Source organism: Lissotriton helveticus, chromosome 5_1, assembly GCF_964261635.1.
Source record: "Lissotriton helveticus chromosome 5_1, aLisHel1.1, whole genome shotgun sequence".
NCBI classification, from domain to species: domain Eukaryota; kingdom Metazoa; phylum Chordata; class Amphibia; order Caudata; family Salamandridae; genus Lissotriton; species Lissotriton helveticus.
The window spans coordinates 1,117,844,635-1,117,861,941 of NC_136065.1; the positions used below are offsets into that span (position 1 = coordinate 1,117,844,635).

General features: G+C 40.9%; 1 protein-coding gene across 1 annotated transcript in view; it reads right to left on the bottom strand.

Moving 5' to 3' along the window:
• The window catches only part of LOC144752596 (VPS10 domain-containing receptor SorCS1-like), a 1,975,184-nt gene that overhangs the window by 663,977 nt on the left and 1,293,900 nt on the right, over positions 1 to 17,307 (bottom strand). The window contains exon 13 of the mRNA XM_078640477.1: positions 1,861 to 1,952. Coding sequence (XP_078496603.1) covers positions 1,861 to 1,952 — 92 coding nt within the window. The remainder of the gene's footprint in view (positions 1 to 1,860; positions 1,953 to 17,307) is intronic.

Sequence of the window (17,307 nt, forward strand, 5' to 3'; positions counted from 1 at the left end):
GAATTGAGTTCTCCTTAAAGGAGTCACGGACCAATTTTTTCATTCCCGCTTCAGAAACTCAAGCAAAATATAACTGCAGCTTCCCTCATGCTCTCTGAGGTCACTACTAACTAACTAGCAAGCCAATCATTAACAATTCTGTTCTTCAACGTGAGCTATTGCACATTTTGCATATTCCAGCGTACAATGAAATGTAACAAAAAATTGCCACTTTTCTAAATATTATTCATCAATTGAGCCAATCCAAATAATATGCTGTCAAAGACAGGGGACATTTTGCATTACCTCCCAGGTGCTTTAGCCACAACCCACTTTTGTCATTAGTTGACACACTTTCACAGATGACCACCATGCAAGAAATCCTCTCCCTAGTGAATAGACCCATGTAGAAGAAAAAAAGTGCCAGTAGAATTTAGGACTCACTCAGTGGTGTAACGAAACTTAAGGGGGCTCCCCTGCAAAGTACATCGAGGCCCCCCACTGCGGACGCGCTAGGAAGTTTTCCAGACAGAGTACTGTGTTGAGGGGCCCCCGTTGGAACTCAGGCTCCCTAGCACTGCAGGGACCTTTGTTACGCCATTGGAATCACTCTACAACTTTACCTTCTGAACGCTCCTGGCTGCTTCTGGTTTTCACCAGTATTTCATTCTTGACTCAATTAATTCTGGAATACAGAGATGCATTGACTTGATTAGCTGCTGCAAACCCCTGTTGGGAACTGTCTGCTTTGGATGGGGAAAGCAATTGCTACAGTGCCAACATACCTATAGATATCCCTGTAGTGTTGAAAGAAAAATGTAGCCCTTCACACAAGGCTAGACAGGCCTTTCTTCCACTCCGCATTTCCCCAGTGGGTGGGAGCCTTTGGAGGTTAGTATTGAAAACCGGGGGCCGCTATTCCCACCTCTGTCACTTTTTCCAGCTTCCTAAGGTTAATTGCAGCGGGCGAAGGAGGGCTTCAAGATAGAGGGATGGGGAAGAAAGAAAGTGATTCGAGAGGGTGGGGAGAGAAGGAGAGAAACAACATTGATGGGTGGAAAGAAAGAGAAGCGCAAGGAGGCAAAAGGATCAGAATGGTTTCAGGACTTTTGCCAGGGCTGCTTTTGATTCTCCAGTTTGGTCCTGGCTTTACACATAAGGTGTTGACTTGAAGAACTTCCTTGCATGTGACATTAAATTACCTTACTTGTAATGAAATAGATGGATTGAACCATGCTTAAACATTTGTAAAATGGAACTGCACTGTTAAACAAGCGTTTTGAAGGTATATTAGTTCATTCATCCATTTGCGCTCTTTTGCAATCTTTCTAGATTTTCATTATATAAGTGTATATACTAGGCAGGGGTTGAATTGACATTTTATGTGGAGGGGTTCACCTAATTGAGGGAATTTCGCATTATGCGTGTTACATGAAATTCTTGAAATCATGCCATTATGCCACTTCTTGTGAAATGTACCCCAAATGAGCAATTCACTGTAAACATTTACCTCTCGAACACGGATGCGTTGTGCTTTTGTTTAAATGCATCCTCGTGCCAAAAATTGATGCAATGATGCATAGTGCAAAATGGCAGATTTTCATTTTTCCTAAATATGTGTCATTTTGCTAAATTTTGCCAAAATTTCAAAATAAATTGGACTCGTGACACTTACCAGAACCATACACTGCTTCACCTGCGTTTGTCTTTCATGTCAATTTGTTCCTGCTTATCTTGGTAGGTCAAAAGTATAAATGCATAGGTGACAACTCGAGGCATTTGTTAAAGATCAAACCGTCCCTTCTAACAACTACACTAAACTGCAAATGTCCTTAGGAATAACAGTGCTAAATATAATCTAACTGTGGGCTTGGACATTACCATAAGTGCCTTATGGGTAGAGAAGTGTGCTTCATGGCCACCAAGACTCCACCTTGATCCAGGTACAAGACACTGTGCTCTTCTTCAAAGATCTGCAAAAATAATGCAAGCCACAGTCATCACATCAAAGTATAATCTTATGTGGTTCTCAATTACAACGTCAGTTTAAATTCTTATCAGCAGATCAGCAGTTCAACATTAGGTTGTCAAATTTCATGTAACAATTCATACAGTTCTGCTATAATGCACAAGTTATGATGCACACACCTGCAATCAATAAAATACGTTCAATTAATGTCGATTTCTATGTATTAAGCCGCACAAATCTTTCATGAACCCACTATGTGGTGCTAGTAAAGACTTAAAGTTTATTTAAAACTGAAAATGAGTTTTTCGGCAATATCGCTCTATTGCTCAAGAGTGTTTCACTGTTGTGGTCGCGCAGTGGAGCAAGAAAGTAAAGGGGGCCATTATAGGTGCCCACAGGGAGCTGGTTCTGTTTGAATGATCAATTCCCATTCTTAGCAGAACAATGTAGAGCGGAATAAGCTGCTAAATGTATACTACAATCATATTGGCAGTAGGCTAAGGCCATACATTAAAGGATTCATTCCCACATTTCATAGATCTTAAGTTGTATGAGATAGAATGAGGTGGGATTTGCACCTCTTGATAGAGGCATCCCATTGTTAAAGTAGACAATGGCTCCTTGAACTTCCTTCAGCCTTTGCCATAATGCCATTGGGCAGATATTTTATACAACACCAGTGTTATTCTGGATTAAAATTTGAACCTCACACATGCACAAACTGTACAGAAATGCTCTTAAAAAACTTCTTAAAATTTATCAGGACAACGTTTTTAGATTTGTTTCATTTGATTACTCATATCCTCTCATTATTGTAAAACTTGTGCTGAGGAAATCACTGGTCCTTTCCTGCATTCAGTAAAAAGGCATTGTTACCCCTACTAGAGGTGTCAAAATTCCATTTGATTCATTGTACGAGTACTGATACTTATCAAATGGATTTTTTCTTTTTCAATGAATTTGCGGCTTACCCAGTCTCCGCTAGAGGAATTTACCCATACAAACACCTTCCAGTTTGTGCTACTTTTCACACTGATATCCACACATCTGTATCCTACTTACTTTTCGATTTGTATATGCTGGTTTTCAAGTCTAAAATGGACACAAGAACACATTTTGCTCTTAGAAAAAGCACACAATCCGGGACCTTTCATATAATTCCACACCATTTTGGGGAATTTTGCATAATTTCTGCAAAGGAAAGTATGAGTATTTCACCAAGGCTTCATTTTGATGCTGCTCTGCTTTTTTTCATAAGTACTGTTGTATATCAGAGACACTAAATAGATCAGAACTCCAGTATTTCCCCGATCCACACCCTTTGGGTTCAATAGAGAGCATGAAAGTAGCTTACGGGAAGGAGAGACAATCCTAGAGATATTTAAAGAGCAAACCTACCATTGTACATCTTACTAAATGCCTGCTCTTATCTGAATCATGTTTCTACTCTAGTGCCCCAAATTTCGAGCAGGTAATGGAGGGGTTGCCCCAAGTGCAAATAGGCTCAGAACCACATGAAGACTGACAATTCCTGCTTGGAGGCATCAAGGACACAAACCAGGGGCATGGCTAAGATGGCGGCCTGGACAGACGCACAGTAACGAGCTCCGTGTAGGCCCGCTAAAATCCAGATAAAATATTCACCTCCCACAGCTCCCTGCAACACCGTGGGCTGCTTTCCTGTACCAGGGTCCCACCTAGGTGGGACTGGACCTGGGTATGGTGGCTTGGTGATACAGTGTCCCATTGTCTGCGAAAAGAGGCTACCTACACTGTAACAAATGGGTCGTTGTTGCTGAAGTCTGAGGCGTGCACAGCGGCCAGCAGAGAAAGGCCCTGGCCCCAAGGTAAGGGAACGGAGCTGTGGAATCAGAGATGGGGATGAACTGCCGAGACCCTCCACCCTACCTCCCCCTCCGACAGGCAGTCAGACTGCAGCAGCACAGGAACACCAGAGCTGCCCGCCCAGCACACCCACACCATGTCTGGGGCACTGCGTGCTCTGGGGAAGTGCAGCGAGCATCGTTGGAGACGGCAAACAGTCTAAATATCAAGTTTCTTATTTCGACCTACAAGAATATAGAGCTGTAAATTTTGTATGGACAGAAATAATACTGAAATCAAGAATATCGACGACAAGAATATCGACCTGAAGGTAAGAAATATTGTTTTTGTTAATATCGAAGTTAGTAATATCGATAGCAAAAATATTGATGTTACTAATATCGATATTTATATTAGTGTTATGTATGTTAATATGTATTTTATATGTTTGCTTTTATAATTTTTGTTAATTATTGTACTAGTTTTATTATATATGTATTACATTTTTAGAAGTTAGTATTAATTTCTTTAAGTAAATTATGCGTTTTAGTATCGTAGCGGGTTGTGGGTTAATAGTCGAACAGGGTGGGAAGTAATTTAATTATAGTAAATTCGTTTTTTTTTCAGGAATTAGTAAATGTGTTTAAATAAATTTTGCATTTTAGTTCTGTAGCGGGTTGTGGTTGTGGGTTTATAGATGCATAGGGTGGGAATTATTTTAATTGTATTTTTATTTATTGGTATTGATAATACATTTTTTGTTAAATAATTATTAAATGGTAATTAATTTTTATTAATTGGTAATTAGTTTTTATAAATTGATTAATTGGTAATTCATTTTTTTAATTGGTAAATATATTAAGTGAATTCATTTATTAATGAAGTGTGTTGTGAGGTTAAAGGGCATTAGGGTGGGAATTAATTGAATTGTTATTGTATTGTATTGTCGTTCTTATATAGCGCAGACTGTCACCCTACGGGTATCCTGGCCCTGTAACCTTAACAGATGGACTCAATAGAGACGGGCCTGATTGTTAGTGGAAGGTATTACTCTAATTTCTGGGATATAGCCAAGTGTTCAGGCACTTTCTAAAGAAAGCAAAGAGCTAGCTTGTCTAATGCTTTGAGGTAGCTACTTCCAAAGGCGTGATGCTACTGTGCCAAAAGTCCTGCCTCCCATCCGAGATTTCTTGAATCTGGTAGTCATTACTAGATTTGCGTTAGAGGAAAGGAGAAGTCTGGTGGGCCTGTACCAGATTAATCTCTCTTGCATAGAAAGAGGGCCCGTACTATGCACTACTCTGTAGACTCTGCATAGGGATTTAAAGCTGACCCTGTCCCTAATGGGCAGGCAGTGGAGATCTCTAAGGGCCAGTGTAGTAGATGAGCTGTGTTGTCTGTTAAGTGCCAGCTTTGCAGCTATAGACTGGACTCTTTGCAAACCACGCAGGATATATTGTGGAGCTCCCAAATACAGGGAGTTACAGTAGTCCAGCCTTCTCAGAATTATACTCCTCATCACCAGTGGTCTGGCCCCATTAGGCAGCAGAGGAAGGATCTGGCACAGCGCTTTTAACAAGGCAAAGCATGTACTGATCGTTTTATTAGCCTGTGATAGTATTTGAAGATCTTCATCAACCAGGACACCCAGGTTGTGAACAGTTTTAACTGGGGTCAGGGGGTCATCCTCTGGGGTAAGTCTGAACTCGCACGGTAAACGCTGTAACATTTTGGCAGCCGAGCAGTATACCACCTCAGTTTTCCCCCCAATAAATTGCAAAGAGTTTACTTTGAGCCAGCCAGAGACTCGACGCATGCATTCCTGGAAAACACCAGTTGGGTGTCGTCGGCGTAATTGACCAGATCTATATATCTATTAGGTAATTATTTATTTTAGTGTTGAGTATTGATAATTAATTAATTGTTAATTAATTATTAATTGGTAATAACTTTGTAATAATTAATATTTTTTGGGGTTGGAAAATTAATATATTGTTCATTAATTATTAATTGTAATTAAATTTGATTATTTATAATTTATTGGTACTTATCAATAATGTATTGTTAATTAATTATTAATTGCTAAATGTTTTTGACTAATTATTGTTTTTTGGCTTTGAAAATTGTTTTTTATTGTATTATTATTTGGTAATACGTTTTTAAGAATTATTATTTAATTGTATTTATCATCAATTTAATTGTTAATTATTAATTGGTAATTATTTAAAAAAATATTTATGGGTATTGTTAATTAATTGATTGTAATTTAATATTTAAATTATTATTTTTTACAAAAAATATATTTAATTATTAGTAAGTTATGTTAACCCCTACGCAATCCAACACTTTCCCTATTGTTGCACCCTCTGGAGTTGGACTAGTAATTTTTACCCGTATGCTATCCAACACTTTCCCTTCTGTTGCACCCTCTGGAGTTGGAATAGTAATTTTAACCCCTATGTCATCCAACACTTTCCCTACTGTTGCACCCTCTGGAGTTGGAATAGTAATTTTTTACCCCTACACTATCCAACACTTTCCCTCTTGTTGCACCTTCTGGAGCTGAAATAGTAATTTTAAACCCTATGCTATCCAACATTTTCCCTACTGTTGCACCCTCTGGGGTTGGAATAGTAATTTTAACCCATACGCTATCCATCACTTTCCCTACTGTTGCACCCTCTGGAGTTGAAACAGTAATTTTAACCACTACGCTATCCAACATTTTCCCTACTGTTGCACCCTCTGGAGCTGGAATAGTAATTTTAAACCCTATGCTATCCAACATTTTCCCTACTGTTGCACCCTTTGCAGTTGGAATAGTAATTTTAACCCATAAGCTATCCATCACTTTCCCTACTATTGCACCCTCTGGAGTTGGAATAGTAATTTTAACCCCTACGCTATCCAACACTTTCTTTACTGTTGCACCCTCTGGAGTTGGAATAGTAATTTTTACCCCTACGCAATCCAACACTTTCCCTATTGTTGCACTCTCTGGAGCTGGAATAGTAAATGTAACCCCTATGCTATCCAACATTTTCCCTACTGTTGCACCCTCTGGAGTTGGAATAGTAATGTTAACCCCTCCGCTGTCCAACACTTTCCCTACTGTTGCACTCTCTGGAGTTGGAATAGTAATTTTTACCCCTAGTCTATCCAATATTTACTGCTATAGTTAATGTAGTGTATAATATATATATTTTTTTATGATTTGTTAAATATAGTTTTGATATTTATGTATTTATCATTTATAAAATGTTTTTTAACAATGTATAAGTTATTAGAGTAATTAATTGTAAATATTATTAAGTATATATATATATTATATTTTATATGTATATGTTTATTTCTTTTACATTATGTGGTCAATTCCGATTCGGGAAAAACCACTCCGAATGGCTGTACGGAGCGTTTTTCATGTACGAATCATAACCTGCAACGTCCCCCGAATGTACCACGAAGTACGATTCGTACCAGGAGCAGGACTCCGTACGAATCGTACAGAGTCCGTACGAATAAAATCCCCGTACGAATCTCCCTCGGAATCCGCTGTAAGCCACGTCCGTACGGCTCGCGTCTGGCAAGTACGATTCATGTTGGGTACGCACCGTACAACTCTTTTTCTATGGGAGCCGAAAACATCCATAGAAGCAGAGTTCGCCTCGAAACAGGTACTGAACGGCCCCCCCGGGTACGGTGTGTACACCCCATGATTGATGGGGTATGGTGCATACCCCTGAGATCATGAGGTGTATGCACCGTACCCCGCAATCGCAGGGTGTACACACCGTATCCCATGTTCGCTGGGTGTACGGTGCGTACACCCTGTGATTGCGGGGTACGGTGCGCACACTCCATGATCGCAGGGGTATGCACCGTACCCCTGCGATCATGGGGTGTACGCACTGCTCGGTGTGTATGTGAATGTGTGCTTTTCCCGTACGAATCGCCCTTACCTGACGTGGACCGTACGAATCGAGTCCTCATACCCCGGTCCGGATCGTACTCGTTGGTTCGTATGGCATGTTCACGATTCATACGGAGAGGGCTCCGGATACGAATCGTATGGGCAATTTTTTCCCCAAATCGCAATCGACCCCTATATGTATTACTTATAAATTTTAAACATTTAAAACTGTTTATTTTAATTATATGTATTATTTATTTAATTTTACATTATTTTAAAACATTTTAAAAAAACGATATTTTTAACAACGATATTTTTGATGATATTTTTTCTCTATATATTTTTCTGTACTTACCATAATGTAGATAGGACTTCGATATTTTTTACATCGATATTTTTGACATAGATATTATGTTAGACATTCGCTGGAGACACCCGGACTGGAGTGCACATCATAATGCAGGATTAATCTGGGCAGGTGGACGTGGGTGGAGGCCTCGCAGGGAGAACGAGCTGGAGACCGGGCACTGCGGCCCTGGGAAATCGAGAGCTGGCGGCACAGGTGAACCTTAGTGATTTGGAAAACATTGCAACAAGAAGAGATTCCACTGTTTGCCCAGACCTTCTCCCCCTTTTCCTTCCTCCACACATCTCTGAAAGACAAAACATCCACTACAAGAGACCCAGTAATTGAAAGGCACATACTAGGCAGTGCAATGCCCAACAGACCAAGAGGCACGGAAGGTGCCAGCAATACGAAGTACATCGGAAACCTGTTTAACCTACCACTTCTCGGCAACACAGGCTGTATAGTATAAAAGCAGCCTCCCCGGTACAGGGAGGAGAAAAAGTGGACCAAAACAGGTGAGTGACCACTGAAATTTAGTTAAAGCGGCTGAAGATTTCTTACAGGCAACCACAGTGACAGCCTGTAAATATGTAACAAATTAACACGGTGACAGGCAGCACCCTGAACAGCACGTTCCGCACAAAACACCAAAACTGAGACATTGACAATGGGCACGAACTGCTAAGTTTAACAGACATCTAATGCCCGACCCTCCCTTTTCTTGCCAATTCCCTTCCCAAAGCAAAACACAGAAGATTGTGAACTGATTTGGCTACTTTAACCGCAGGACACTAGTGCAGAGTGGTGAAATCTAAAACAGATAGGATACCTGCGACACAAAGAGACACGCACAGAACAACACTCCAACCTGCCAACGATTAAGCTACAGACAAAACATTGGCGTCCATTCTGTTGGAACACTCTCATATATTTTAGGAACTACTTACAACCGTAATGGACATCAAGTCAACACTGGAACCCAAACTTGACTTGATCTGTATTGACATGGGTATCCTATGTGAAGAAATTAAAAGAGCATGTGGGGGAGTCTTAATCTACTTTAGCAACACTATACCCCATGGTGGAAGACTCGGAGCAGCGCAAACTTGTGTTACAATCAGAAGTAACTTACCTGCGTGACAGCCTCGAAGACCATGAATGGCGGTCACATCGCAATAACGTATGCTTAGTGGGCCTGCCAGAACGAGTGGCGGGCCACATTATGGAACTCTTTTTAGAAGATTGGTTTGTGGGAACAATACCGCAAGGTAAGCAATCTGCCTTCTTCTCGGTAGAGAGAGTGCAAAGAGTAACAGGTGGGTCACCCCGCCCAGATGCAGCACCGAGAACCGTGGTAACACTCTTATTCAACTATTGAGACAGGGACCTTATCCGGCAGGTATTGAGAGCAAAGGGACCCTGGTCTATCGAGAATGACACATTACAAATTTACTCTGATTATATTTTGGACGTCCAGAAACGCAGATCCTCCTTTGCAGCAGTGAAGAGAGTGTCACACAAACACAAAATAAAATATGTACTACAGTTCCCAGCCACTCTTCGAATTCAACATGATGGCACAACACAATTCTGAAAACCCCAGAAGCAGCCTGGGATTGGTTGGAGCACCAGGACTGGTTCCGTCGCGGGGAGGAGAATCAGCCTCAAACAAACCTTGACAAACACAGCAAAGATGGAGGAAACGCATGAAACATCAGTCCAAATGTCCCACCAAAGAACAAGCGATGAAGGAAAAAGTGAAAGCAGAATTTGATGTTGAGAAACACGTGTTTTTCCTCCTCCTCTACGGCTTCTGACTCAGAGCTAGAGATTCAACAAGATGATCCACCACACCTCTCAGCCACCCAGGTAGTTGCGGTGATAGGCTATGGCCCGACAGTCACACCACAAATGGCAGATGAAGTAATATGACAATCCATCACGAGGTGTGGAGTAGACATGGGTGGCTGGGTGGGGCAAGCATGCTAATTACATTAACATACTGGGACGCCATTCCCTTTTGAAATGAGCTCACGGAGGCAGTACATACATGCAGGACCTGAGCTGGCCGCTTGACAGCCTCCCCACCGCCACAAGACTTTCTGTATAGACCACTGTTTTTTTTAATACACAGATCTGTGTTGTTATCATGCATCTCAGTGCAAATGGTCGGCCGCCCGCTAGCGTACCAGCTAGGATGTGGGAGTTAGGTTTTATAAATGTTCTTTTTTCTTCAACATGAGAGGTCCCTTTTGAAACCCTTGTTCCTAAAATGGGGCACCAGGACGTGCTGGGAGGCCTCGGCCTTGTGCTTTACATCTACTGACATTCAAGCGCTTGCTAGGTTTGGAAAATTTGTGAGACTTTTGGACAATCTTTTATTACCTCCCTTGGTTGCCATGCTTCCTCCCCCTCCCCCTCAAAGACGCATTACAGACTTTTTCCGTCCCTTGGCCCAGTACCCTCTGTCTTAACTATTTTATCCGGCCAAGCATAGCAAAACGCTCACATAGGGAACCATAATGCTGCTCCTCAATAAGCATATTGGTCACTAAGCCTTGTAAATTGCTTTTTAGCCTTGTTTTTATTTGATAAATGTGCTAAAAACAAAATTTTATATTCATGATAAAGTAGACTTTGTACAGCAATAGTTTTAAGTAACTGTGCTAAACTAATAAAAACTTGAAACTTGAAACTATACGAGGAAATGCTGTTACTGGAAATGTACAACAGTGACATAAAGCCCCGTGCTCACACTATACTGTCATTCTGTGTTCCTCTCTGTAATAAAATGCGGACATATAGGTGAATTGGGGTACAAATAGGTCTGCTATTCCTACATGGGGATTGCCCGTGGCGGCACTGAAAGATGCACAATTCCGTACCACCATATCAAAAGATATAATTGCCTACTTTCAGGAAAATGAAGGCTCTGCCACGTGATAAGGGATTGATGCATTCAAGGTAGTATTAAGGGGAAACACAATCAAAACAGACCCAGTTAAAAACATAAATAAGACACCTAGAACAAAGGACTCTTTACATGACCTTGCATCCAGGGCAATTAACTGAGTAAAGATTGGCCCATAAAAGGGCGATAGACTGCCTAGGAGCGATTGATTTGTGGTATCCTGCTCTCTTCTCTGTCTAGTCCTTGATCTGTGTTCTGTACTCTGCTGCTCAGCCAATGTAAGTGATGTCACAGAATATTACCTGCGTGTATGTTTGAGTGGAATTGTCAGTTGGTGTATGTGGGCTAAGCAGGAGGGATGCTGCTCCTGGTGGGGCTGATTCTCCTGATACTACTGCTGATACTACTATAACCATCTAATCCTCTAAAGTTCCTTCTTTGAATGAACTAAAGAATAAATCTACCTTTTGGATAAAACTTCATCTACTATGTGTGGTGGTGAATCTGTCTTGCACTACTGTAAGAAGTGCATATTTTGAATTGTGAGTCTTTCAATTAATTATCTACCTCACCTTGTGCGTGCCCTTTGGAATGCTTTTCTTCAGAGGGCATGCACTGAATCATACCTGCGTTGGTGACTTTTTAAATGCTGTTACACTCATCTCACAACATTCTCAAGCCGGATTGTGGTGATCTGCGAGGCCGTCAGCATGTCTAATTGACACTGCGTCATATCTCTAGTCACCAGCGTCTATCAACAATGCTGGCGTCATGCCTGAAAGCTAGTTTGTGTACTAGCACAACAGCGGAATCTCCTGAGGCTTCCTGGCTGCATTGTTATACAGTGTGCACCATACAGAAGGATGGCCAGATCATCACACATCATTATTATTGATTCTGGTGAACCAGGTGAGGTTGCGGAGTTCTTGACCTCTACGTCACTACGTGCCACATTTCACACACACGTCATCTGGACTTCTTTTTTCTTGATGTTTCTGTGTGCAGCTTTCTCTTTCACACAGAGGCACACCGCGTAGAACTGAGTGTTTGCACTCATTTAATTCGGGTAATTAATCGCTCACCAGCGGAAGGGTTTTCCCTGTGCTGTACCTTTTACTAAAATTGCTATTTGAAGTTTACTTGCATTTTGTTTTTACAAGGGAGAAGGGTACATAGCATGAGTCTTTACACTGTCTTGTGAGAAATATTTTATTTTCTCTGGTGGGTACATTTTTGTGGTGACATGATATGCTGATATTCTATTGTACTGCTACTCTTCTACTGCATTATTTGATACTTCAAGTGATTTACATGAAGGTATACATTGTGTACTTTATGCTTGTGTCTTTAAGGTTATTCTTAATGAGGGTTTCTTTGTCAAACTTAGGTTATTTGTCTTTACTAGTGCTGGGGTTCTTGCGTTTTGCTTCCCATACTGTACTTGAAAGGTGTTTGGATGTGATATTTCTATCATATCATATTGAGGGGGTGCACTGCGACCTCTAATTGCGTGTATTTTCCTGGTGGTGAACAAGTTACTGAGCTCTAATCTTTTTGCATTTACTAGTGCTAGGATTGTTGGTTGCTTGCATTCCAAACTATTTTTCTTTGTGTTGTGCTGACACTATACTTGAATTGACTGGTCGTGTGCGTGATATTTAAGCTCATGCTACTTAGTGAAAGCATATTGCGTCCTTATCTTTGTACGTGTTACCAGGTGGTGGACATTTGTTGCGTCCAAACCTTTTCTGAGTGGTGGTGGGTTCTTCTTTGCGTGGATTCTCAAACCACATTTACGAGGCACTTTCGCTCCAATTTTGCTTTTACTGTTGTCTGGTGGTGGGCATTTGCTGCATTCAAATTTCTTCTGAGTGGTGATGGGTCCTTCTGATACTGTTACTCAAACTACATTTCGTGGGCATTTTCGCTCCATGCTTGCAATTATTGTGTGCTGTTTGATGCGCAATTCTGAGTGGTGATGGATTCTTTGCATACTGATACTCAAACCACATTAAGTGAACATTTTCTCTTTCATGTTTGCATGTACTGTTGTGTGCAATGCATTTTGTTGTTCTGGGTGTTGGGACGCTTCTGTGTTTTGTGTCTTTCGACCTGTATTTTCCTTTCACTTTACTTATTTGTTCTCATTTCCTTACCTCTAGCCTCTTTTTTTGTCATTGTCTCCGTTAGGGAGGGAGTTGTGTGGTATCCTGCTCTCTTCGCGGTCTAGTTCTTTCTCTGTGTTCTGCACTCTGCTGCTAAGCCAATGTAAGTGATGTCGCAGAATATTCCCTGTGTGTATGTTTAAGTGAAATTGTCCGTTGGTGTATGTGGGCTGAGCAGCAGGGATGCTGCTCCCGGTGGGGCTGATTCTCCTGATACAACTGCTGATACTACTATAACCATCTTATCCTGTAATGTTCCTGCCTTGATGGAACTAAAGAATAAACCTACCTTTTGGATAAAACTTCATCTCAGCATACCTTCATTCATGCATTTCACATGAGTATAGAGAATATATGGCTATATGACACGCAGAAGGCGACAAAGTAGGCAAGGTTTTGGCATGGTTGCTAAGCTCTGATACACCAAGAAACACTATTCTAGCTATAAGAGATGAAACAGGTAACATAGTTAATACACAGAATGAAATAAATGCAGCCTTCCACTCTTACTACGCAACATTGTACAGCACCCACAGAAATGTAGATACTGCACACTTACAGTCATTCCTATAGAACATTGCACTCCCACAAATACTGCTATCGAAATACACAGATCTCGAATACCCCCTTACCCTAAGTGAAATAGAAGATGCCATACAGCAGTTGGCAAGAGGGAAAACTCCAGGAGCAGATAGATGGCCTCAAGAATATTATCCAACCTATCAAACCCAGTTGGCCCTACGTTAACACCCTATGTACATGGATGCTTATGATAAAGACATCTTATCCACCTCACTACAAGAGGCAGTACTGGTGGTACTCCCTAAACCAGGCAGGGACCCATTACTCATTGGCTTCTATCAACCATTATCCCTACTAAACATCAATTATAAGATATTAGGCAAAGTACTAACAATTATACTAATTGGCCTAATACAATTATTAATATATCAAGACCAAAATGGCTTCATACCAAACAGGAGCACATTCTTAAACTTGGGTAAGTTGTTTATGATAATGAACGGGGCAAAGACACATGAGAGGCAAGGCTAGGTGGCATCGCTAGACATAGAGAAAGTGTTTGATACACTGGGGTGGCAATATTTACAAGCAGTACTGCCGCAATATGGAATCCGACCACACTTGAAATGGGTATCCCTGCTATACAACTCCCTGACTGCAAGAGTCTGTACAGGTACAGTAATCTCAACTCCCTTTAATATAGAATGGGGCACATGCCAGGGCTGTCCCTTATCACTGATATTTGCTTTAGCAGTGGAACCCTGGTGTGAATACACTTACAACCACCCCGCTGCCTTGGAACTGCAACTTGTTTAAATACCTAGGTGTCCTAGTTTACCATTCACCCACGGACCTAATGGATGGAAATCTGGGCAAATTATTGACTATTGCCAGATCCACTTTACAGTTTTGGGCAGGCCTACCATTGTCCCGTATGGGCCGCATTGCCATATCCAAGATGCTCCTATTACCGAGACTGCTATATTTATCTGCAGCCCACCCGGTGCAAATACCTCCAAGATACCTTTGAGACTTAAAGTCACTACTGATAGCGTTAATATGGGATAAGGGCAGGAAGCGGGTCTCCCAGAAGAAATTACATGCACCACTATCTGAGTGAGGTCTTAGAGTTCCAAATTATGAATAGTATTACACTGCTTCACAATTGCAATGGCCTATGTGTTGGATTGCAGTTCAAAACATATTTGAAATGGAACACTGGGCGACTATGACCTACACAAACACTGTTTTAGAATGGCTCCTACGCGCAGAGACAGCAATACCAAAATAGCCAGGTAACTTACTGATGTCCATGGACATGTACTGTTGGCACCATAATGTACATAACAAACAGCACCCACTTCCATAAGCAACTGGGCTGCCCCAGGTTACACAGAGCACAGACTAGAAATTGCAGAATGGATTAACGCAGGACTCATAACCAGGGAAGACTTGTTTACTGACACAATACGTATTACATTTGACACATTTGTAGATAAACATGGAGTACCCCCAGGCTCCTTTTTAATGTACGGCATGTTAACGAACCAGTTATGTACGATATGGAACAAAACACACACGGAAGCAGAAATATCTTAACTTCTCCAAATGCAACTCACTCATGACAGAGCTCGCCAGGCAATTACAATGCTCTACACCAAGATAGTGTGCCACAACTGACAACACTGTGGACTTATTGCGAGGAGGAACTATCAGTAACACTGACCGACAAGCAGTGGGCACAATACTTGATAATTACTAGGGCTATTTCAATTAGTGCAAGACTCATATATGCCCAATTTAATTATTTACACCACACCTACCTCACACCCCACATAATTGCTATAATGTACCTAGGTTCACTGGATAATTGTCCACGGTGCAATACCCCCATGACCACATTTATAAACATGGTATGGTCCTGCCCAAGAATAGTTGCATTTTAGGAAGAAGTGGCAGGCACTTTGACTGAAGCTACAGAAATAACAGTGCAAGCACATGGGCCGCACTTCTTGTTAGACTTACTAAACATTCATCCAAACGCAAAGCATTGTATAAATTCCTGGCCCTGGTAATACCAAAAAGCAGATTAGCTATGTGATGGAATGCAAGGATGCCCCCCCAACCCCCCACACACACACATTGTAATGGCTTAAAGACCTGTGCAGAGCTTTAATGGCTGAGATAGATATTTCTCAAGGACGACATACAGATAAGCACACAGAAACTACAGCCCCAGAATGGAGGAAATTCCATACTGTCATCAAAACTAAACAGGCAAATACTGCGTCATAAAAGACACTGGATATGACCAAGTAAGACATAGGCCTCACAGTAATGGGGGTTCATCACCTATAGATAGGCCTCTCCCTGCGATAACATATACACACTTTATCCCCCAAAATCAGACACTACGTAATCTCTCAAAAACGGACATAAACACCTACCACTTAGTGCAAATAGAATATGGAAGAAGATACTCCATTTACACTATTTCTCATTATAATGTATTTATATCAAAATTGTATTAAAATGTGTTTCTTTTAGTCTTCATTTAAGCAACAAATTGAATACGTTTTTTGAGACTGTGTTACGGAGCTTAAAATTGGATTGTATTCACTTAACATGTTGTGGTATTCTATTACTATGTATGATTTAGAATGGTACTATGTCAGATAGAATGTTTGTAGATGAGCTATGGGGCAGTTGGAGTAGCAGGAGGCAGACGAGTAGCAGAGGAGTTGTGAGGAATCCTACTTGTGGTTGTTAAGCTGTTTTCCTATCAATAAATCCACCTACATGCAAGACTATTACTCCACAAATATTGACGCCAATTGGGAACTGGATTTTATTCTGGAGACAGCGTTCACTTGTTTATGGATTTACGAAGTTCCTGGAAATGGTATTCAGTTCGTGAATCTAATCAATCAACATCTTTATTATTGCCAGCTACTGCGTGGTAACATACTTTTCAACTTATTTTCGAGACATTCCATTTCTTACTTCTAGCGGATATAATTTCTAAAATAAGGAAAATAAGCAAGCCGCTGTGCTTCCGCTTATGGTTAAGAAGTTTTACTAATTTCAATACGCAGTCTGTCTAATCCTTGTTGGTTGTTCATCATTTCCTATAATTATTGTTTTCGACCGCATACATTAAACTGTGGATCTCTGTTGTTTACATTTGAAGTCATACTTGACTTACCTCGTGCATTGTGCCTTCCGTTTCTTGGAGCCATAGAATCTTCCATTCACCTGATTCTCTGCATTTTTCTTTCTTGCCAGAGACACCATTCCGAATTGAATGCTGAGAATTTCTGACATCATCACGCACGACGCCACGTTATTGTCGGCCATATTGCTTCAGGAAAAGAAGCATTTTCTTCGTATTTTCAGGGATGAGTCTTTGATGCCTCTTGAGCTAAATTTAGTGTGATTCTTCACACGGTGAATCGCACACCTTTCAGGCTTATCTACTTTGGTGACAGCTTCAATGGTGATTCGCACACCATAATATATATATATTTTTTAATATTGAAATTTACGAAACTTCGCTCCTCCACACTTTTTACAAGTTGCTGGTGATCCCAACATTGAATGGGATTTATGGTACCCTATGTTTATTGCATATGTAGAAGTTTTAGAAAAAGATGGATGTTCAGCAAAATGGAAACTTGC